Here is a 20,031-nt window from a genome sequence, read left to right on the forward strand (position 1 = left end):
AGTTTGCTGGCTCTGCTTTATGGATTCCCACAAAAGGAGCAGCTCATTATTTTGATATTCCTGCTGTTTATATTGGACATGTGCATGAATAATATTCTACATAATCCTTTCGAGACAAATACACAGAAATTGAAGGCTGTGTGTTTACAGTCCCCTTTACTGTTAAGTAGGGCTACTTTTAAAACAAAAAAAAAACAATATTCTAGTTCTTTAGAGACAATTTTATTGTCATATCTGTATCTTGTTTTACACAAAAGGGATGTGGCAATAAACATGATGCATGATGTTCGGGGAAAACAATCAGTGACAGCGTGGTGTCATGTGACCTGGTAATAACACCATGTTCTGAGTTTTTTATATTGATTTTCTCTTGACAACGTTTACCTTTTTTAAATTGATCCCCCATTTCTTCCTCCACAATTCGATCACCTCCCAATCCCATTCAGCTCTCCCTTATCATCCAACAGTTACCAGCTGAGAAAAGGGAAAACCGTCACATGAATGTTTAATTTATTAATCAATGACACGCCATGCTTTTTAACTGCTTATAATTACAGTTTATTTCAGTGTGGGGAAATAATAGCCTGGGCCCGCCCATCCTAAGCGTGACGCAACACGAGGGCCTGTTGCGAGCTTAGTCTGGCCAGGCAAGCTATCTCCAGCTCTTCCAAGCTCCCGAAAAATCAGGAGCCAATCAACTTTGAGCATCTCCAACGGCCCTGGGTAGAGGCGTGTTCAAGGCACTGACGTAGTAGAACTGCGACCGGAAGCCATAGATTGTTTACACAATCTATGCCGGAAGCGCTTCATTCACTAGAAACATTACGAACATGGAGCAAGTTCTCATTGAAAACGGAGCAAAGAGCAGCCCTGGAGGTATTTATTGAAAGGAAGGACGTTTTCGCCTTGCTCCCGACCGGCTTCGGTAAGAGTTTAATCTACCAGTTAGCCCCGTCGTGTCACATACGTCAGAGGAAAGAGTGATGTGATTGGTTTAAGCTTCGTCACAGCCTTTTCTGGCTTCGACCAGTAGCAAACTGAGGCATTTCAGGGAGGCGGGTCAACCACGCACTTTGGGAAACGGTTGGGATTAATATCTTTGCCAGACCAAATGCTTGCAGAGCTTTGAAGTCGTGTTAGCCAGACTAGGGAAATAAGGAATTATGTCTAGGAATTATAATATCTGATACTCCCTATTAGTCAGACAGAACTGAGGAAGCCTTTTGGACGAGAGGTGAAACGTTTTCAAGAATCTTCAAGCAAGTCCAGTTGCCCATTTCTACCACCCACAGTTTACTATGACCTGGATGATTGAGAATCTTCACAGACATGTCTAGGAATTATGAAATGTTGTCTGTCCGTCTAAATTTCAGCCTGTCCGAATGACGGGCCAAAGGCCTGGAACAATGCGGCCAGGGGTCCGGGGCCCTCCAATGCTAATTACACTACAAGTTGAATATAATTTACAAGAAAATGTCAGAAGATTCAAGAAAAATATGGTTAAAGTTCTATCCAAGAAAACAGTAGTACACACAGGTCAGTTCTATATGTCTAGAAAAAAAGTATTGGGGGCAAGGATATTCCAGTTGGTTACAACTTACTGGTACTCATATACAGTATATAGGTACTATAACAACTGGCCAAGAACAAATTAGGGAGAAATGGGTGAAATAAATAAACAAACGAATGCCTCCTTAAAGGTAACTTTACTACATCAGTGATTTTATTCTTTTTTTATTTTTTATATCTTTATTATTAGACTTAAATGATGTGAAGCATTTGCCCTATGAATGAGCTGTGACGATAGAAATAATATATTATAACGAGACCATCAATGACGGCGTAGCTCACGCCGGTCCTGTCTAGTCCAGAAGGAACGATCTAAAGTGGGCCACCTTGCGCAGTTCTAATCTGAACCAGTCCAGCTCAAATATTTGAGAGTAGAACTGTGCAAAGTGACCCACTTTAGATCATTCCTTCTGGACTAGACAGGGCCGGAGTGGGTAGAAGTCATATGCACCCTTGGAACCCCTACCTTCATGCCAGAAAGAATGAAAATCGGTGAAGAATGGAGGGAGAAGAAGTGATTTGTGTGGAAACTGCTTGTCAGGGCTTAATTACTCCATATCTTCATTATTAATTGCAATTATGCAAATTTGGGTAGAAGCCATATGCACCCCAGGCAGACCCACCTTCCTGCTAAAAAGAATAAAAATCGGTGAAGAACTGAGAGAGAAGAAGCGATTTTTTTTTTTTTTTTGTGAAACGTGGATGACGTTGGACGGACAACGGACAACACATGATGGCATAAAGCTCATCACCTGTCAGCCGGATGAGCTAACAAGTGCATTAAGATAAACCTGTGATTAGAATTACAGTTGGCACTACCGTCAGTGCTGCTGTTCTACGAAACTAATCAACATCTGAACAATCAGATTTGAGAATTCTATGCTGTAGTACTATCTCATCTCATTATCTCTAGCCACTTTATCCTGTTCTACAGGGTCGCAGGCAAGCTGGAGCCTATCCCAGCTGACTACGGGCGAAAGGCGGGGTACACCCTGGACAAGTCGCCAGGTCATCACAGGGCTGACACATAGGCTACATCCACACGACAACGGCAACGAGATTTAAAAAAAAAAAATATCGCGTCCACATGGGCAACGGATCAGTAAAATATCAGGTCCATATGGCAACGCAACGCTTGCTGAAAACGATGCAATACACATGCCACACCTCTAGGTGCGCTGTAAGACGGTCCCATCGGAGACACCACAATAATAGAAGAAGTAAGGACGCATGCGCATAAACTATTATGCGCGAGACTTCATATTAGCCACAAAGTCAGAAAAATCTGTTCGTAAAATTACGTTATAATGACCAAATACAATGAAAAGTATTTTTCCAGTCTCACCTGTGAAAGGTAATCCCATGTGATCTCGTTTGGACGGCAAACCTGTTGGTACAGTTAAACGCAGTACATGAATGAGGCATCTTTATTCTCTGCTTTGACCTATCCAATATGGCGGCGAGGATGACGTATGATTCTACGCGGAAGGCGGCGTTTTTAATGGTCCGGAATAAATTTAATGCTACACGTTGATGAATTAATTTGTTTTTCTACGCCCTTTTTGAGGAATGTATTGTAGGACTTAAACCAACATCTGAAGAGGTGAGATCGCTCCTTTTTTTCCCTATTTTTGCTGGCGGGATTGACTCTGCCCTAAGGGCTCTCTCTCTCTCTCTCTCTCTCACACTTTGCACCATTGCACAATAAATATCTCATCTCATCTCATTATCTCTAGCCGCTTTATCCTTCTACAGGGTCGCAGGCAAGCTGGAGCCTATCCCAGCTGACTATGGGCGAAAGGCGGGGTACACCCTGGACAAGTCGCCAGGTCATCACAGGGCTGACACATAGACACAGACAACCATTCACACTCACATTCACACCTACGGTCAATTTAGAGTCACCAGTTAACCTAACCTGCATGTCTTTGGACTGTGGGGGAAACCGGAGCACCCGGAGGAAACCCACGCGGACACGGGGAGAACATGCAAACTCCACACAGAAAGGCCCTCGCCGGCCCCGGGGCTCGAACCCAGGACCTTCTTGCTGTGAGGCGACAGCGCTAACCACTACACCACCGTGCCGCCCACAATAAATATTCACAGTGAAAATATTTTGTAAGCGCGTTTCATGAACCAAGTTATAGGATTTGTTGACAACTCGCATCGAGTTCGTTACACTTCTACCTGGCGTGAAGCACATGTGGTTGTGACGTAATCGTAAACAAATCCGTTCTACTCATCCAGACGACTTTGCAACGGTGCCGTTGCCAGATCTTTCCACTCTGGAACCCGTTCTCAAAAGATTTCGTTTTGGGGCACCCAAAACGCCGGTGCCGTGTGGACGCCAGGCCGAAACGATAAACAATTTTATCAGATTCACCTGAATCCGTTCCCGTGTGGACAGGGCCATAGACACCCATTCACACCTACGGTCAATTTAGAGTCACCAGTTAACCTAACCTGCATGTCTTTGGACTGTGGGGGAAACCGGAGCACCCGGAGGAAACCCACGCGGACACGGGGAGAACATGCAAACTCCACACAGAAAGGCCCTCGCCAGCCACGGGGCTCGAACCCGGACCCTCTTGCTGTGAGGCAACAGCGCTAACCACTACACCACCATGCCGCCCCTGTGGTAGTATATAAACTGAAATAGTTTATATATACTGTCGACTTTATATAACACCAGCATAAATGATATGGCAAAAAGTTATTTCTAGGTTTGCTGTACTACTTGAAGGTACCTAGCAGTTAAGATTGGCTGTTCACTGTTTCCACTTCAGTGGTCCAATGAGAGCTTACATCCTAGCGAGAGAGGATGCTATTACCCACTGGCGGGAGTTGATGGGTCCCACTAAAGTGTATCGAGCGCGGTACACATCACCGAGGACCATTCGAGCGCAATATGGGCTCACTGACACCAGGAACACAACTCACGGCTCAGGTACTCGCTGACATAATCATACAGAATGTGATGTGTGCATCCTGAAATAAATTCAAGATTCAGAATTAAATTACGACATGGAGCATCAGTCAACTAATATCCACACAGTGTACAAGTGCCAGCTTGGGAAATTCATTATAGTTTGGCTCCTTATGAATCAGAGTGTTGTGTGTGTTAAGGTTTTCAGTGGGTCATAGTACTGTATATCGTCATTTCACATTATATCACATCTTTTCATTCACAAATGTTTTAACCAAGTGAAGAAGAAGCAGACGAATCCACAGAAACACCAATGTGTTTACAGTCCTTTTTACAGCTAAGCAGTGTTACTTTTTAATGAGTCAACTACTGAGAGTCTTGCAAGTGTTTTTTTTTTTTTTTTTAAATCCCCCGCTAGGCGGCACGGTGGTGTAGTGGTTAGCGCTGTCGCCTCACAGCAAGAAGGTCCGGGTTCGAGCCCCGTGGCCGGCGAGGGCCTTTCTGTGTGGAGTTTGCATGTTCTCCCCGTGTCCGCGTGGGTTTCCTCCAGGTGCTCCGGTTTCCCCCACAGTCCAAAGACATGCAGGTTAGGTTAACTGGTGACTCTAAATTGACCGTAGGTGTGAATGTGAGTGTGAATGGTTGTCTGTGTCTATGTGTCAGCCCTGTGATGACCTGGCGACTTGTCCAGGGTGTACCCCGCCTTTCGCCCGTAGTCAGCTGGGATAGGCTCCAGCTTGCCTGCGACCCTGTAGAAGGATAAAGCGGCTAGAGATAATGAGATGAATCCCCCGCTGACCAAAAGGTTCGAAGGGGGATTATGTCGTGGTGGTGCCTGTCCCAGGAAGGGTACTCACCTTCTGAAATCATCTCCTGTCACAGTTTTTGGAGGAATTTCACAAAACTTGACAGGATTCTTTGTTATATTTCGGTAATACACATATTGCAATTTTGTTCAATTCAGTCGCATTTTACCAGAGTTACAGCCCTTGATTACCAAACTTGTACTTTGACAATTTCATGAGGGTGTATTAAGCACTTATAGCATAGATATAGTTGCTGGTGGGGGATATTGTGCTCTCAGAGTACTTTTTTTTTTTCTTTTTTAAACTTCTTAAAAACCAAAAATACATTAATTTATAAGGTTTCATTTAATTCAATATGCATAAATTTGCAAACTCAATAAAACAAAATCGAAAAAAAAATCGAGTCTTGGGATGATGATGATCGAAACATTAAAATGCATATGTAATCATGACGAGAAATACTTTATTTTATTGTTTATTCAAGATTATGCCAATTATCAAAAAAAAAAGATTCTAAGAAAAGCAGTTTTTACACTGTGATTTAATGTTTCCACACTAAGTGTGATCTATAAGGTTTATAAAGCAAATAGACATACACTGTCATACATTTCACTATGTCATAATGACACAAAAGCTGATATATAGCAGGAAGCAAGCTATTAATGTAATTGAGCCAAGTGAGGTGGAGTTCAGCCTCCTTCAAAGCTGCTAAATGTCAGATAATGCACTTGTATGTGAATGGTTGTGAGTGAGGGGAACCCCCCCCCCCCCCCACAGAAATTATCATATTTGTATTGAGTATTAATATATACCATATCATCATGTACTTTAAAGGAGAACTGAAGGCAAATTTTTTATCAAAATTCTATTTCTCTCATTTTATTAAATATAGGAATGGATTTTGACAGCTATTTTGTCACTGCTATAGCAAGTTATGAGTGTTTGAAATATGCTATGGAATATATCAGTCCATATGTCAAAGCAATGGCCGTAAACGAGATTCGCTGAGACCTGTGCGAGACATCGTAGGACGGAAGTAAAACGTACAGTGGAAATCAAAGTGACCAACATCTGCCAACGTTGTCAAAAGATGCATGCGCCCTCTTTCGAATGCTGATGTAATCAAGCCGGAAGTTGTGTTTGTTTTGATAGCAATCAGGAAAGTTTGAAAAAAGTAGGCAGTAATCGTCATTTAAACTCGTTTTTGTGCATTTGGAAAACAGTTTTCAAAATGGCGGCGCTGACACCTGGCTGACACTTCACGTTTCGAAGTCTCGCACAAGCCTTGTGAAGATCGCGCGGATAAGCGACGCCTGCCGTGGACCAAACGGACTAAATTCAACACGGCTAAAAACCGAATAGGCCGATAAGTGTAATATTTAATTGCAATTAGCTGCCAGTAGGAGTCACGATATAAGGTTACTAAAACCGAAAATGTAATTGAATAACACGCTAATTAAGAAATAAAGCAAGTTTAAAAATGACTTCAGTTCTCCTTTAATAGGAACACCTGCTCATTTATGCAGTTATCCAGTCATTCAATCATGTGGCAACAGACAATGTAAAAAAAAAAAAAGAAAGTCGTGCAGATACAGGTCAAGAACTTCAGTTCATGTTCACATTAAACATCAGAATGGGGAAAAAATGTGATCTTTATGATTTTGATCATGGCATGGGTGTTGGTGCCAGATGGTATACTGGTATAATGGTTTGAGTGTTTCAGAAACTGCTGATCATCTGGGATTTACACAACAGTCTCTAGAGTTTACACGGAATGGTGTGACAAACCAAAAACACTGAGTGAGCGACAGTTCTGTGGGTGGAAACGTCTTGTTGATCAGAGAGGTCAGAGGAAAATGGTGAGATTGGTTCTGGATGTGTTGTGCTTTTTGAGATGCTTTTCTGCTCACCACAGTTGAAAAGAGTTACTTATTTGAGTTACTATAAACTTCCTGTCAGATCAGACCAGTCTGGTCATTCTCATCAGCAAGGTGTTTCAGCCTGCAGACCCTCCACACACAGGATGTTGTGGGTTTTTTTTCCCCCTCCCCCTCCATACCATTCTGTGTAAACTCTAGAGATCAACAGTTTCTGAAATACTCAAACCAGCCCATCTGGTACCAACATCCATGCCATGGTTAAGGTCGCAGAGATCACACATTTTAGGGCGGCACGGTGGTGTAGTGGTTAGCACTGTCGCCTCACAACAAGAAGGTTCTGGGTTCAAGCCCAGTGGCTGACCGTGACCTTTCTGTGCGGAGTTTGCATGTTCTCCCCGTGTCTGTGTGGGTTTCCTCTGGGTGCTCCAGTTTTCCCCCACAGTCCAAAGACATGCGGTTAGGTTAAACTGAGGTTGCCTGAAGTACCCCTGAGTAAGGCACCTAACCCTCAACTGCTCCCTGGGTGCTGTAACATACACTACGTTCAGACTGCAACCTGAAACGACCCATATCCGATTTGTTGTGAAATCCGATTTTTTTGTTAGGCCGTTCACATTACCAATTATATGAGACTTGTATGCGATCTCTAATATGAACGGAAAACGACCCAAAAGTGTCCCGCATGCACAAATTGACATGTAATAAGCACATCTACGTAATACGTAAACTAAAAAAAGCGCACTCTTCAAGTTTAATGATTTTTTGTTTGTTTGTTTGTTTAATTATCTGGTTAGTGTTAAAGTGTGAGGGCTCGTGTGTGTTTTTTGTTTCTGAACTGAAATGAAAACTTGTAGCCTGGTAATGAGGGTTGACTCCTAAATGTCTCTCTAATTTCTATATAAGTGCACTACATGTTACTAGGAAGTAATGGATTTTTAAACTCTATATAGTGCACTCGAGCTTCAGTAGGCAGTCATTTGGGATACGGCCGCTGTATTACCAAACTCTTAATTCAGGCTTAATAATTTGCACATATTTATTTCGTCATATTAATAAACTTTTTCTACATTTTTATAAATATTTTAGATTGTTTATAGCCAGCTGAATTCTGCAACTTCTCTCAGCGCTGGCTCAAGGTGCAGAAACACCAGTGCAGTTTGCGATGGAGATGAGGTGAGACCTGGCGATGTGGTTTTTGTGGCGGCGGCGGAACCCACACAATAATCTGATTAATGTGGGCAGCAGACTAATGAGACCGAAGGTGTCAAATTACTGGAAATTTCCAGAAGAATCTTATAATCTTGTAATACAGGATGGTTTAAGTTATAAATCAGTTATAGAAACTGTTTTATTTAATCAGGCTAACAGATAAACATCCAGGTCCCTACCAAATCCACCATTAGCTTGATCAATTCTATAAAAGTCTATTTAAATTCTGAAAACTGTACAAATGTTGTTGTTTTCCACCAAAGAGGCGGGATTAGCCAACGCAGAATAGTGACGTTTGTCTCTTGTTGATGACGTGTAGGTTGCATGAATGCGACCTGTCCGGTCAGACTGCAGTCGCATGTGAAAATATCGGATATGCATCGGAATTAGGACCACATATCCAAGCGGCCTGGGTCGCATGTGAAAAAATCGGATCTATGTCGTTCAGATTGTCAATAACAAATCGGATACAGGTCGCATATGGGCAAAAAAATCGGATATGGGTCGTTTCAGGGTGCAGTCTGAACGTAGTCATAGCTGCCTACTGCTCTGTGTCTGTGTGTTTTCACTGCTTCAGATGGGTTAAATGCAGAGGAGAAATTTCACTGTGTGCTTAAGTCTGTGCTTGAGTGTATGTGTGACAAATAAAGGCTTCTTCTTCTCTCTTCCCCATTTTGATGTTTGATGTGAACATTAACTGAAGCTTTTGACCATCTGGATAACAACTGACACGAACAAAATTCCTAATTATTAATCAGTACGTGTACTCGCTCTAAAATGGTCCGAGTCATATGAGTTAAAGGGGAACTGAAGTCATTTTTAAACTTGCGTTATTTCTTAATTAACGTGTTATTCAATTACATTTTCAGTTTTAGTAACCTTATATCATGACTCGTATTGGCAACTAATCGCAATTAAATATTATACTTATCGGCCTATTCGGTTTTTAGCCATGTTGAATTTAGTTCGTTTGGTCCACGGCAGGTGTCGCTTATCCGCGCGATCTTCACGAGACTTGTGCGAGACTTCGAAACATGAAGTGTCAGCCAAGTGTCAGTGCGGCCATTTTGAAAACTGTTCTCCAAACGAAATATTGCACAAAAACGAGTTTAAATGACGATTACTGCCTACTTTTTTCAAACTTTCCTGATTGCTATCAAAACAGAACTTCCGTCTTGATTACATCAGCATTCGAAAGAGGGCGCGCGCGTCTTTTGACAATGTTGGCAGATGTTGGTCACTTTGATTTCTGCTGTACGTTTTGCTTCCGTCCTACGATGTCTCGCACAGGTCTCAACGAATCTCGTTTACGGCCATTGCTTTGACATACAGTGGTGCTTGAAAGTTTGTGAACCCTTTAGAATTTTCTATATTTCTGCATAAATATGGCCTAAAACATCATCAGATTTTCATACAAGTCCTAAAAGTAGACAAAGAGAACCCAGTTAAACAAATGAGACAAAAATATTATACTTGGTCATTTATTTATTAAGGAAAATGATCCAATATTACATATCTGTGAGTGACAAAAGCATGTGAACCTTTGCTTTCAGTATCTGGTGTGACCCCCTTGTGCAGCAATAACTGCAACTAAACATTTCCGGTAACTGTTGATCAGTCCTGCACACCGGCTTGGAGGAATTTTAGCCCGTTCCTCCGTACAGAACAGCTTCAACTCTGGAATGTTGGTGGGTTTCCTCACATGAACTGCTCGCTTCTGGTCCTTCCACAACATTTCGATTGGATTAATGTCAGGACTTTGACTTGGCCATTCCAAAACATTAACTTTATTCTTCTTTAACCATTCTTTGGTAGAACAACTTGTGTGCTTAGGGTCGTTGTCTTGCTGCATGACCCACCTTCTCTTGAGATTCAGTTCATGGACAGATGTCCTGACATTTTCCTTTAGAATTCGCTGGTATAATTCAGAATTCGTTGTTCCATCAGTGATGGCAAGCCGTCCTGGCCCAGATGAAGCAAAACATGCCCAAACCATGATACTACCACCACCATGTTTCACAGATGATATAAGGTTCTTATGCTGGAATGCAGTGTTTTCCTTTCTCCAAACATAACGCTTCTCATTTAAACTAAAAAATTCTATTTTGGTCTCATCCGTCCACAAAACATTTTTCCAATAGCCTTCTGGCTTGTCCACATGATCTTTAGCAAACTGCAGATGAGCAGCAATGATCTTTTGGAAGAGCAGCGGCTTTCTCCTTGCAACCCTGCCATGCACACCATTGTTGTTCAGTGTTCTCCTGATGGTGGACTCATGAACATTAACATTAGCCAATGTGAGAGAGGCCTTCAGTTGCTTAGAAGTTACCCTGGGGTCCTTTGTGACCTCGCCATTACACTCCTTGCTCTTGGAGTGATCTTTGTTGGTCAACCACTCCTGGGGAGGGTAACAATGGTCTTGAATTTCCTCCATTTGTACACAATGTGTCTGACTGTGGATTGGTAGAGTCCAAACTCTTTAGAGATGGTTTTGTAACCTTTTCCAGCCTGATGAGCATCAACAACGCTTTTACTGAGGTCCTCAGAAATCTCCTTTGTTCATTCCATTATACACTTCCACAAACGTGTTGTGCAGATCAGACTTTGATAGATCCCTGTAATTTAAATAAAACAGGGTGCCCACTCACACCTGATTGTTATCCCATTGATTGAAAACACCTGACTCTCATTTCACCTTCAAATTAACTGCTAATCCTAGAGGTTCACATACTTTTTCCACTCACAGATATGTAATATTGGATCATTTTTTCTCAATAAATAAATGACCAAGTACGATATTTTGTCTCATTTGTTTAACTGGGTTCTCTTTATCTACTTTTAGGACTTGTGTGAAAATCTGATGATGTTTTAGCTCATATTTATGCAGAAATATGGAAAATTCTAAAGGGTTCACAAACTTTCAAGCACCACTGTATGGACTGATGTATTCCATAGCATATTTCAAACACTCATAACTTGCTATAGCAGTGACAAAATAGCTATCAAAATGCATTTCGATATTTAATAAAATGAGAAATAGAATTTTGATGATGATAAAAAACTGCCTTCAGTTCTCCTTTAACTTTGAGTCCGAACACTGTTTTGCCTCAACGACAGATGAATGGTCAGAACAGGTTGTCGTGGGAGTAATCTATTCTCCTGCTGTTCTTCACCAACTACAAATCGATTTCTTCATGCCATTCTTTCTTTCTGTTCAGTGCACAATTGCACACGTCTAACAGACTGAATGGAGCCATGTACTGTAACCAGTCAGCACACATACATTTGTAAACAAACTGCGTTATGTTCATCAGAGTGGATTATATCGATGGTCAATGTTTACTAATGGATATTTAATTACTGATTGTGTATTCTGTTGTTTGTGAGCACTGCTGTCAGCATCAATTCTTCTGCTCGTCTCTGTGCTTTTACTTAAGTTACTGAAATTTTTTTTTTTGTGTGTGTGCTCACAGATTCACCAGAATCAGCCGAAAGAGAGATTGCGTTCTTCTTTCCAGAGTTCAGTGTTCAGCACTGGTTCGAGATGGAGGAGCCATGTTTTAGGGCAGGGCATGTGGAATATGACAAGCGGAGACAAATCCATTCTGCACTAAAAGATATCTAACAATTTTAATGCCTTAATCAGAAACAGCTCAAATGTACAGTACTGTGCAAAAGTCTTAGGCACATGTAAAGAAATGCTGTAGATCAAAAATGGCGTAAAAATAACGAAATTAAATGTTTCAACATTATAAACAGCAGTAAGCCATAGTAAGTGGAAAAAAAGTCAATATTTGGTGAGAGACGACCCTTTGCTTAAAAAAAAATAGTCTCGGGTACAATGAGTGCGGTTTGATAAGGAAATGAGCTGTAGGTTTTACTGAGCATCTTACAGAACCAGCCGCAGTTCTTCTGGACACTTTGTCGCACTCGCTTCTTCATTTTACGCCAAAACCCAGTAGCCTTCATTACGTTTTCTTTTTTATTCTGAAAAGTGCTCTCTTGTGTAATATGCAGCTCAGATACAAACTTTTTTTTTTAAAATAACATTTAATTTTGTGCTGGAAAACAAAAGTTTGGACTCCTAAAATGTTTTTGTACCGACTCGATGATGTAGAAGTCATAAAATAGAAATCTACAACAAAGTTTCTATGGAAAAAAATAGGGTGCATAAGACTTTTGCACAAGACTGTATATAAAGACCTGAAAGCACTATTCAGGCTGAATATTGTGCCATTTTCTTGGATTCAGTTGCTGACACGTTGCTTTATCTTTTCTTATTTGTGATTTATAGAATCTTCATTATTTTCAAATAGTTTTGTGCCATTTGTCTTTTTTGTAAATGATTGTGTGAAATGATGTTCACTTTGAAATGCTCCTTTTATTACTGAACATATTCTACTGGCTCTCTTTTCATTGTTATCTTTTCTATACCAATTAAAGCACTCAGCGCTTGAAAAATCCCATTAATGCATCGTGTTAACTTGAAAAAATCCTGTTAATGTTTTAAACACAGCTTTAAAGGGATAGTTCGGGATTTTTGACATGAATCTGTATGGCATCCCCATCAATAGTGTCGTGCAAACACACTGACTTACCCCTGACAGCATCCTGTGAGTCCAGTTCTTGTCCAGTTTTGGTCCAGACGAAAGTAGTCCGGCAAGTTTGTTGGGGTCACGAAAGTAAAACGTTTTTTGTCTCAAAACAGTATGTGTTCAAAAGGGTGATTATATTTGCATCACAAAACCGTTGCCAAATAAAAAGTCAGACCTCGAAATCGCTTGGCACTATTTTCTCTCCCTTCTCATCACTGCGCGCTGCCGCCAGGTGACAGCCACGGCTGTTTCATTCATTGTTTACTGCTAGCAAAGTTAGCGACAACATGTCTGACTACGACAGCGACGTTGAAAACATTGACTTCATCTCACAGCCAAAGGGATATCTTTATGAACCCGAATATACAGATGAAGAAATTCGCCAGATGGAGTTAGAACAGGCAGAGAGAGAAAGGGTGGACAGAGAAGTGGAAGAAGGTGAAGCTGGAGCCACAGCTTGTTAGCGCCGCTGATCTGAACTCCTAATCACTGCCAAACAATGGGAAAGGTGTTGATTCCTACGCAGATGTCAACATGACAGCGCGCAGTGATACCAAGGGAGACAAAATATAGCGCCAAATAATTGCGAGGTCTGACTTTTTATTTGTCAACGGTTTTGTGATGCAAATATATCACTCTTTTGAACACATACTGTTTTGAGAAGAAAAACGTTTTACTTTCGTGACCCCAACAAACTTGCCGGACTACTTTCGTCTGGACCAAAACTAGACAAGAACTGGACTCACAGGATGCTGTCGGGGGTAAGTCAGTGTATTTGCACGACACTGTTGACGGGGATGCCATACAGATTCATGTAAAAAATCCCGAACTATTGCTTTAAATGTTGCTCACACATTTAGAATGTACTGTATATTTGATAGTTTTCTTCACATCATGAAGTTAACTTATGATTTATGGTAAACGAGTAAAAAAGTGTTAACGATTGAAGTAGTGGATAGGAACATTAGCACATCATGGTGTTGTATCTTAGCCTGTTCTGACACTCCATGTCAAATTCAAGGCAATTAAAGCTGTACTGTCTTTCAGATTTTTCAAGTTTAGGTCATAAAAAGAATTTTCCTCGACACCCAATTATTTTTGTTTAGTGGACCGAAAGCTACTGAATTCGAATCACAGACTTCCAATTTATTAGTTTAAAAAAAAAAATTAATGAGTTTAGGGCCGGCGGCACGGTGGTGTAGTGGTTAGCGCTGTCGCCTCACAGCAAGAAGGTCCTGGGTTCGAGCCCCGTGGCCGGCGAGGGCCTTTCTGTGCGGAGTTTGCATGTTCTCCCCGTGTCCGCGTGGGTTTCCTCCGGGTGCTCCGGTTTCCCCCACAGTCCAAAGACATGCAGGTTAGGTTAACTGGTGACTCTAAATTGACCGTAGGTGTGAGTGTGAATGGTTGTCTGTGTCTATGTGTCAGCCCTGTGATGACCTGGCGACTTGTCCAGGGTGTACCCCGCCTTTCGCCCGTAGTCAGCTGGGATAGGGTCCAGCTTGCCTGCGACCCTGTAGAAGGATAAAGCGGCTAGAGATAATGAGATGAGATATTACAGAAATAAACATACATCACAATGACCAAATTTCAGAGGGAACTAAATTTCATCGATTTTATGAAATCGAAAGGCCGTCTAGCTTTAACTTATTGTTTTGGTTATTTCATTCATTCATTCATTCATTCATTCATCTTCAGGAACCACTTTATCTTGGTTTCTCGCAGTGGATCCAGAGCTAATTTTGGTAACACTTGGCACAAAACAGGAGAATTCACTGCACATGGAACACCAGTTCGTCACAGGACACCATTCACACACCAATGCGCACTTTGGGACAGTTTAGCGTAGCCAGTCTGTGTACCTGCATGTCTCTGGACAGCAGGAGGAGGAAACCAGAGAATATGGATGACCCCCATGTAAACATGGGGAGAACAGGTGAAACAGTTCAGTCCACAGCCAGTAACCCGAGTTCAGGAACCATCAAACTGTGAGGCAGCAGTGATACCCACAGCGCCACCATCCTGCCTAATTATGATATTAATTTGTTAAATACTCCCCAATAAAACGCCATTTGTCTCAATAGCAAAAGTGAATTAGTCATCAAACCTTTAAAAGGCACTCTTGATTAAAAGGATAATTACATACAATTGGTGCGCTGCCTACATAAAACAGATGCAGCCATGTGGTTTTGTTTATACTTTATATATATATATATATATATATATATATATATATATATATATATAGCTTAAAAGGGCTTCTGGTGATTGATTTGATTGTCACAAATTTACCCTGTTTTTCCAGAATATCATTTCAAATAACTCCGTTCTCAAATTTGAACTCCGTTCAAATGGATGGATGGATGGATGGATATCTCTGTTGCCCCTGGGGAATGATAAATAAAAGCAACAATTTGTTATAAATGAACTAAATGTGACTTTCACACAAAACTACATCGTCTAATAAAGCCTGTCAGAAATCAGACCTTCCTTTTGGCTCCACGCTGCCTTCTATTCATCACAGTTTTTACAAGACTGGTGATCCATCCATAAGTCGCCTTATGTCAGTCCCTAAGCTGCGTTCTTGTCTCACTTCAGAACAGAGTCTGCTTCTGCTTCCGTCAAACGATCCAGAGGTTTCATGACCTCAAAAGTAGTGTGGGATTTTTCTTTGATCCTTCCACTCTTGTCCATTTGACGAATGCTCTGAGTTACAGTGATGGTCACCTGCTTACTGGACATCCTGTTGTCTTGCCACTTGGTTTACCAGGATGCAAAAGAAAAACAAACAATAGAATGTGATTACTGATTGCAGAAAGATTATACAACACACTTCTGTAATATTGTAATTTGCACATCTGCTCGTTATGTTCAATTCTACTGAATCTAGGCCACGTAAAACTACAATAAACAACAGTTGTGATATTGGACATAGATAACACAGGGTAGTATTAGAATACAGTGGTGCTTGAAAGTTTGTGAACCCTTTAGAATTTTCTATATTTCTGCATAAATATGACCTAAAACATCATCAGATTTTCACACAAGTCCTAAAAGTAGATAAAGAGAACCCAATTAAACAAATGAGACAAAAATCTTATACTTGGTCATTTATTTATTGAGAAAAATGATCCAATATTACATATCTGTGAGTGGCAAAAGTATGTGAACCTTTGCTTTCAGTATCTGGTGTGATGCCCTTGTGCAGCAATAACTGCAACTAAACATTTCCGGTACGTTTGTTTTCCAGCACAAAATTAAATGTTGCAGGAAAAAAATATGCTTGTATCTGAGCAGCATATTCCATCAGAGAGCACTTCTCATCTCATGATCTCTAGCCACTTTATCCTGTTCTACAGGGTTGCAGGCAAGCTGGAGCGTATCCCAGCTGACTACGGGCGAAAGGCGGGGTACACCCTGGACAAGTCGCCAGGTCATCACAGGGCTGACACATAGACACAGACAACCATTCACACTCACATTCACACCTACGGTCAATTTAGAGTCACCAGTTAACCTAACCTGCATGTCTTTGGGGGAAACCGGAGCACCTGGAGGAAACCCACGTGGACACAGGGAGAACATGCAAACTCCACACAGAAAGGCCCTCGCTGGCCACGGGGTTCGAACCCGGACATTCTTGCTGTGAGGCGACAGCACTAACCACTACACCACCGTGCCGCCAAGAGAGCACTTTTCAGATTAGAAAAGAAAACATAAAGAAGGCTACTGGGTTTTGGTGCAAAATTAAGAAGCGAGTGTGACAAAGTGTCCAGAAGAACTGTGGCTGGTTCTGTAAGATGCTCAGTCAAACCTACAGCTCATTTCCTTATCAAACTGCACTCATTGTACCTGAGACTACTATTTTTTAAAGCAAAGGGTCGTCTTACACCAAATACTGACTTTGTTTCATTTATTATGGCTTACTGCTGTTTATAGTATTTTTTTTATGTTGAAACATTTCATTTCATTATTTTTAAGCCATTTTTGGTCGACAGCATTTCTTTACATGTGCCTAAGACTTTTGCACGGTACTGTATAAAGCAGATTGACAGAGTTTCATGCCACACTGTGTATTTATAATGCAACTATTCTGAAGATAACACCAAGTGCCTGATTTCTAATGGATCTATTGTTGAATGGAAAGTTCAGACTTACAATCTCTTCAGTACGAACAACACTTCTCCTCTGCACTGTGGTGCCTGGTGAGGAAGGCAGCCCCTCCTGTTCTTGAGAGGCCAGTATAGAGTGAGGACCACCACCTTTCACATCTTTAAGAGTAGCCTCAGACATGGCAGAACACACCTTGAGGTACGCCTGAGCAGGCGCTGGCAGGCCATCGTCGAAGATATCTGTCAGCGCAAATAGAGAGTCACCAAAAATAAAAAATAAAAATAGTGAACACAGTGACTCATACTTTTGGCAATCATTAGAGCCAGCATCTATCTAAAGGTTTTGGGCAGGTCGAATTTTGAGCTTTATGTATAATAGAGGTGGAAGAGAAATGATACTTATACTTGACTCTAAAAGAAAATCACTGCACTCTGAGTTCTGATATGCAATTACGGTATGTTATACTTGTAGAAGGAAAGCTGAAACATCTACATGCCAATTACAGTACATAAAAATCAAATTACATGAAATTATGACTCATATGGAAAATAAATATTCAAGCTAAATGGTAATATTTTTATTTCGATTTTTATTTGGCATCACTGAGATTCAAAGCTTTCCTTATCACCAATCAAGTATTTTATCTTTACCACTGTAATATTATTATTTTAGATTTTTTTATTGTGTAAAGTAAAGCCCATCCCCATCTAGTGAGTTGCAGAAGGAACGGTGCCATCTCCATGACAACTGAAGCTGAATGTACTGGTGTCTGGAAAGTATTCTCCTAAAGGGCAATGCACTTGCTTGTTGAAACAGTGCAGTTGATACTTTCTAAAAGATTGTAACAAGATACATAATTACAGTGGTGCTTGAAAGTTTGCGAACCCTTTAGAATTTTCTATATTTCTGCATAAATATGACCTAAAAGATCATCAGATTTTCACACAAATCCTAAAAGTAGATAAAGAGAACCCAGTTAAACAAATGAGACAAAAATATTATACTTGGTCATTCATTTATTGAGGAAAATGATCCAATATTACATATCTGTGTGTCAAAAGTATGTGAAGCTCTAGGATTAGCAGTTAATCTGAAGGTGAAATTAAAGTGTTTTCAAGCAATGGGATGACAATCAGGTGTGAGTGGGCACCCGGTTTTATTTAAAGAACAGGGATCTATCGAAGTCTGATCTTCACAACACATGTTTGTGGAAGTGTACCATAGCACGAACAAAGGAGATTTCTGAGGACCTCGGAAAAATCGTTGTTGATGCTCATCAGGCTGGAAAAGGTTACAAAACCATGTCTAAAGAGTTTGGACTCCACCAAGCCACAGTCACACAGATTGTGTACAAATGGAGGAAATTCAAGACCATTGTTACCCTTCCCAGGAGTGGTCGACCAACAAAGATCACTCCAAGAGCAAGGCGTGTAATAGTCGGCGAGGTCACAAAGGACCCCAGGGTAACTTCTAAGCAACTGAAGGCCTCTCTCACGTTGGCTAATGTTCATGAGTCCACCATCAGGAGAACACTGAACAACAATGGTGTGCATGGCAGGGTTGCAAGGAGAAAGCCACTGCTCTCCAAAAAGAATATTGCTGCTCATCTGCAGTTTCCTAAAGATCATGTGGACAAGCCAGAAGGCTATTGGAAAAATGTTTTGTGGACAGATGAGACCAAAATAGAACTTTTTGGTTTAAATAAAAAGCGTTATGTTTGGAGAAAGGAAAACACTGCATTCCAAAATAAGAACCTTATCTCATCTGTGAAACATGGTGGTGGTAGTATCATGGTTTGGGCCTGTTTTGCTGCATCTGGGCCAGGATGGCTTGCCATCATTGATAGAACAATGAATTCTGAATTATACCAGCGAATTCTAAAGGAAAACATCAGGACATCTGTCCATGAACTGAATCTCAAGAGAAGGTGGGTCATGCAGCAAGACAACGACCCTAAGCACACAAGTTGTTCTACCAAAGAATGGTTAAAGAAGAATAAAGTTAATGTTTTGGAATGGCCAAGTCAAAGTCCTGACCTTAATCCAATTGAAATGTTATGGAAGGACCTGAAGCGAGCAGTTCATATGAGGAAACCCACCAACATCCCAGAGTTGAAGCTGTTCTGTATGGAGGAATGGGCTAAAATTCCTCCAGGTTGGTGTGCAGGACTGATCAACAGTTACCGGAAACGTTTAGTTGCAGTTATTGCTGCACAAGGGGGTCACACCAGATACTGAAAGCAAAGGTTCACATACTTTTGCCACTCACAGATATGTACTATTGGATCATTTTTCTCAATAATTAATGACCAAGTATAATATTTTTGTCTCATTTGTTTAACTGGGTTCTCTTTATCTACTTTTAGGACTTGTGTGAAAATCTGATGATGTTTTAGGTCATATTTATGCAGAAATATAGAAAATTCTAAAGGGTTCACAAACTTTCAAGCACCACTGTATTTTTCATGTTTCCTCACCAGAGTTGGTGGTTTTCGCTGATGCAAATGCAACCTCAGAGGAGGTCTCTGAAGGGATGCTGTGGATTGAAGACAGAGGGATGTCTGTATCTGTGCTGGTCAACCAAGTAGATTCGGTCTCTTTGGTCCAGCTTTCCCGGTACCGTGGTTCCAAAGCATCTGTCCTAGAGCCTCCACAACCCATGATTCTTCCAGAGATCGGGGATACACCAGAGGAACTCACCAGTGGCACTTAACACACTAGCTCTTCATTCGTTCATCTTGATATAAAAAGGTTCAATAAGACTCTTCAAAGAGAAAGTACAGGCAACATTCTGACCCGCATGCTATTTCGGTGGGAGACACAAAACAATGTTAAAATGTTCTCATGTGGTGATATTAAGTAGCCTAATGTTAAAGTAATTAAAATAATGAATGAATTTATTTTTATTTTGCTTATCCATTGCAGGTTGCAGATGAG

General features: G+C 41.0%; 2 protein-coding genes across 3 annotated transcripts in view; one reads left to right on the forward strand and one right to left on the reverse strand.

Annotated features, from left to right (window-relative positions):
• The window catches only part of nme6 (NME/NM23 nucleoside diphosphate kinase 6), a 39,247-nt gene extending 26,399 nt beyond the window's left edge, over nucleotides 1-12,848 (forward strand). For both annotated transcript variants that reach the window (XM_060917667.1, XM_060917668.1), the window contains exons 4-5: nucleotides 4,356-4,516; nucleotides 11,864-12,848. In XM_060917667.1, the coding sequence (XP_060773650.1) occupies nucleotides 4,356-4,516; nucleotides 11,864-12,015 (313 nt within the window). In that variant the 3' untranslated portion in view covers nucleotides 12,016-12,848. The remainder of the gene's footprint in view (nucleotides 1-4,355; nucleotides 4,517-11,863) is intronic.
• Nucleotides 12,849-15,557: 2,709 nt separating this feature from the next.
• baalcb (BAALC binder of MAP3K1 and KLF4 b) lies at nucleotides 15,558-19,755 on the reverse strand. The gene is made up of 3 exons (XM_060916091.1): nucleotides 19,572-19,755; nucleotides 17,141-17,334; nucleotides 15,558-15,739 (listed from the first exon to the last, which is right to left on the reverse strand). The coding sequence occupies exons 1-3, from the start codon at nucleotides 19,753-19,755 to the stop codon at nucleotides 15,572-15,574; spliced, it is 546 nt and encodes a 181-aa protein (XP_060772074.1). The 3' UTR covers nucleotides 15,558-15,571.
• Nucleotides 19,756-20,031: the final 276 nt, after the last annotated feature.

This window comes from Neoarius graeffei, chromosome 3 (genome assembly GCF_027579695.1).
Source record: "Neoarius graeffei isolate fNeoGra1 chromosome 3, fNeoGra1.pri, whole genome shotgun sequence".
In the NCBI taxonomy this organism is placed as follows: Eukaryota; Metazoa; Chordata; class Actinopteri; order Siluriformes; family Ariidae; genus Neoarius; species Neoarius graeffei.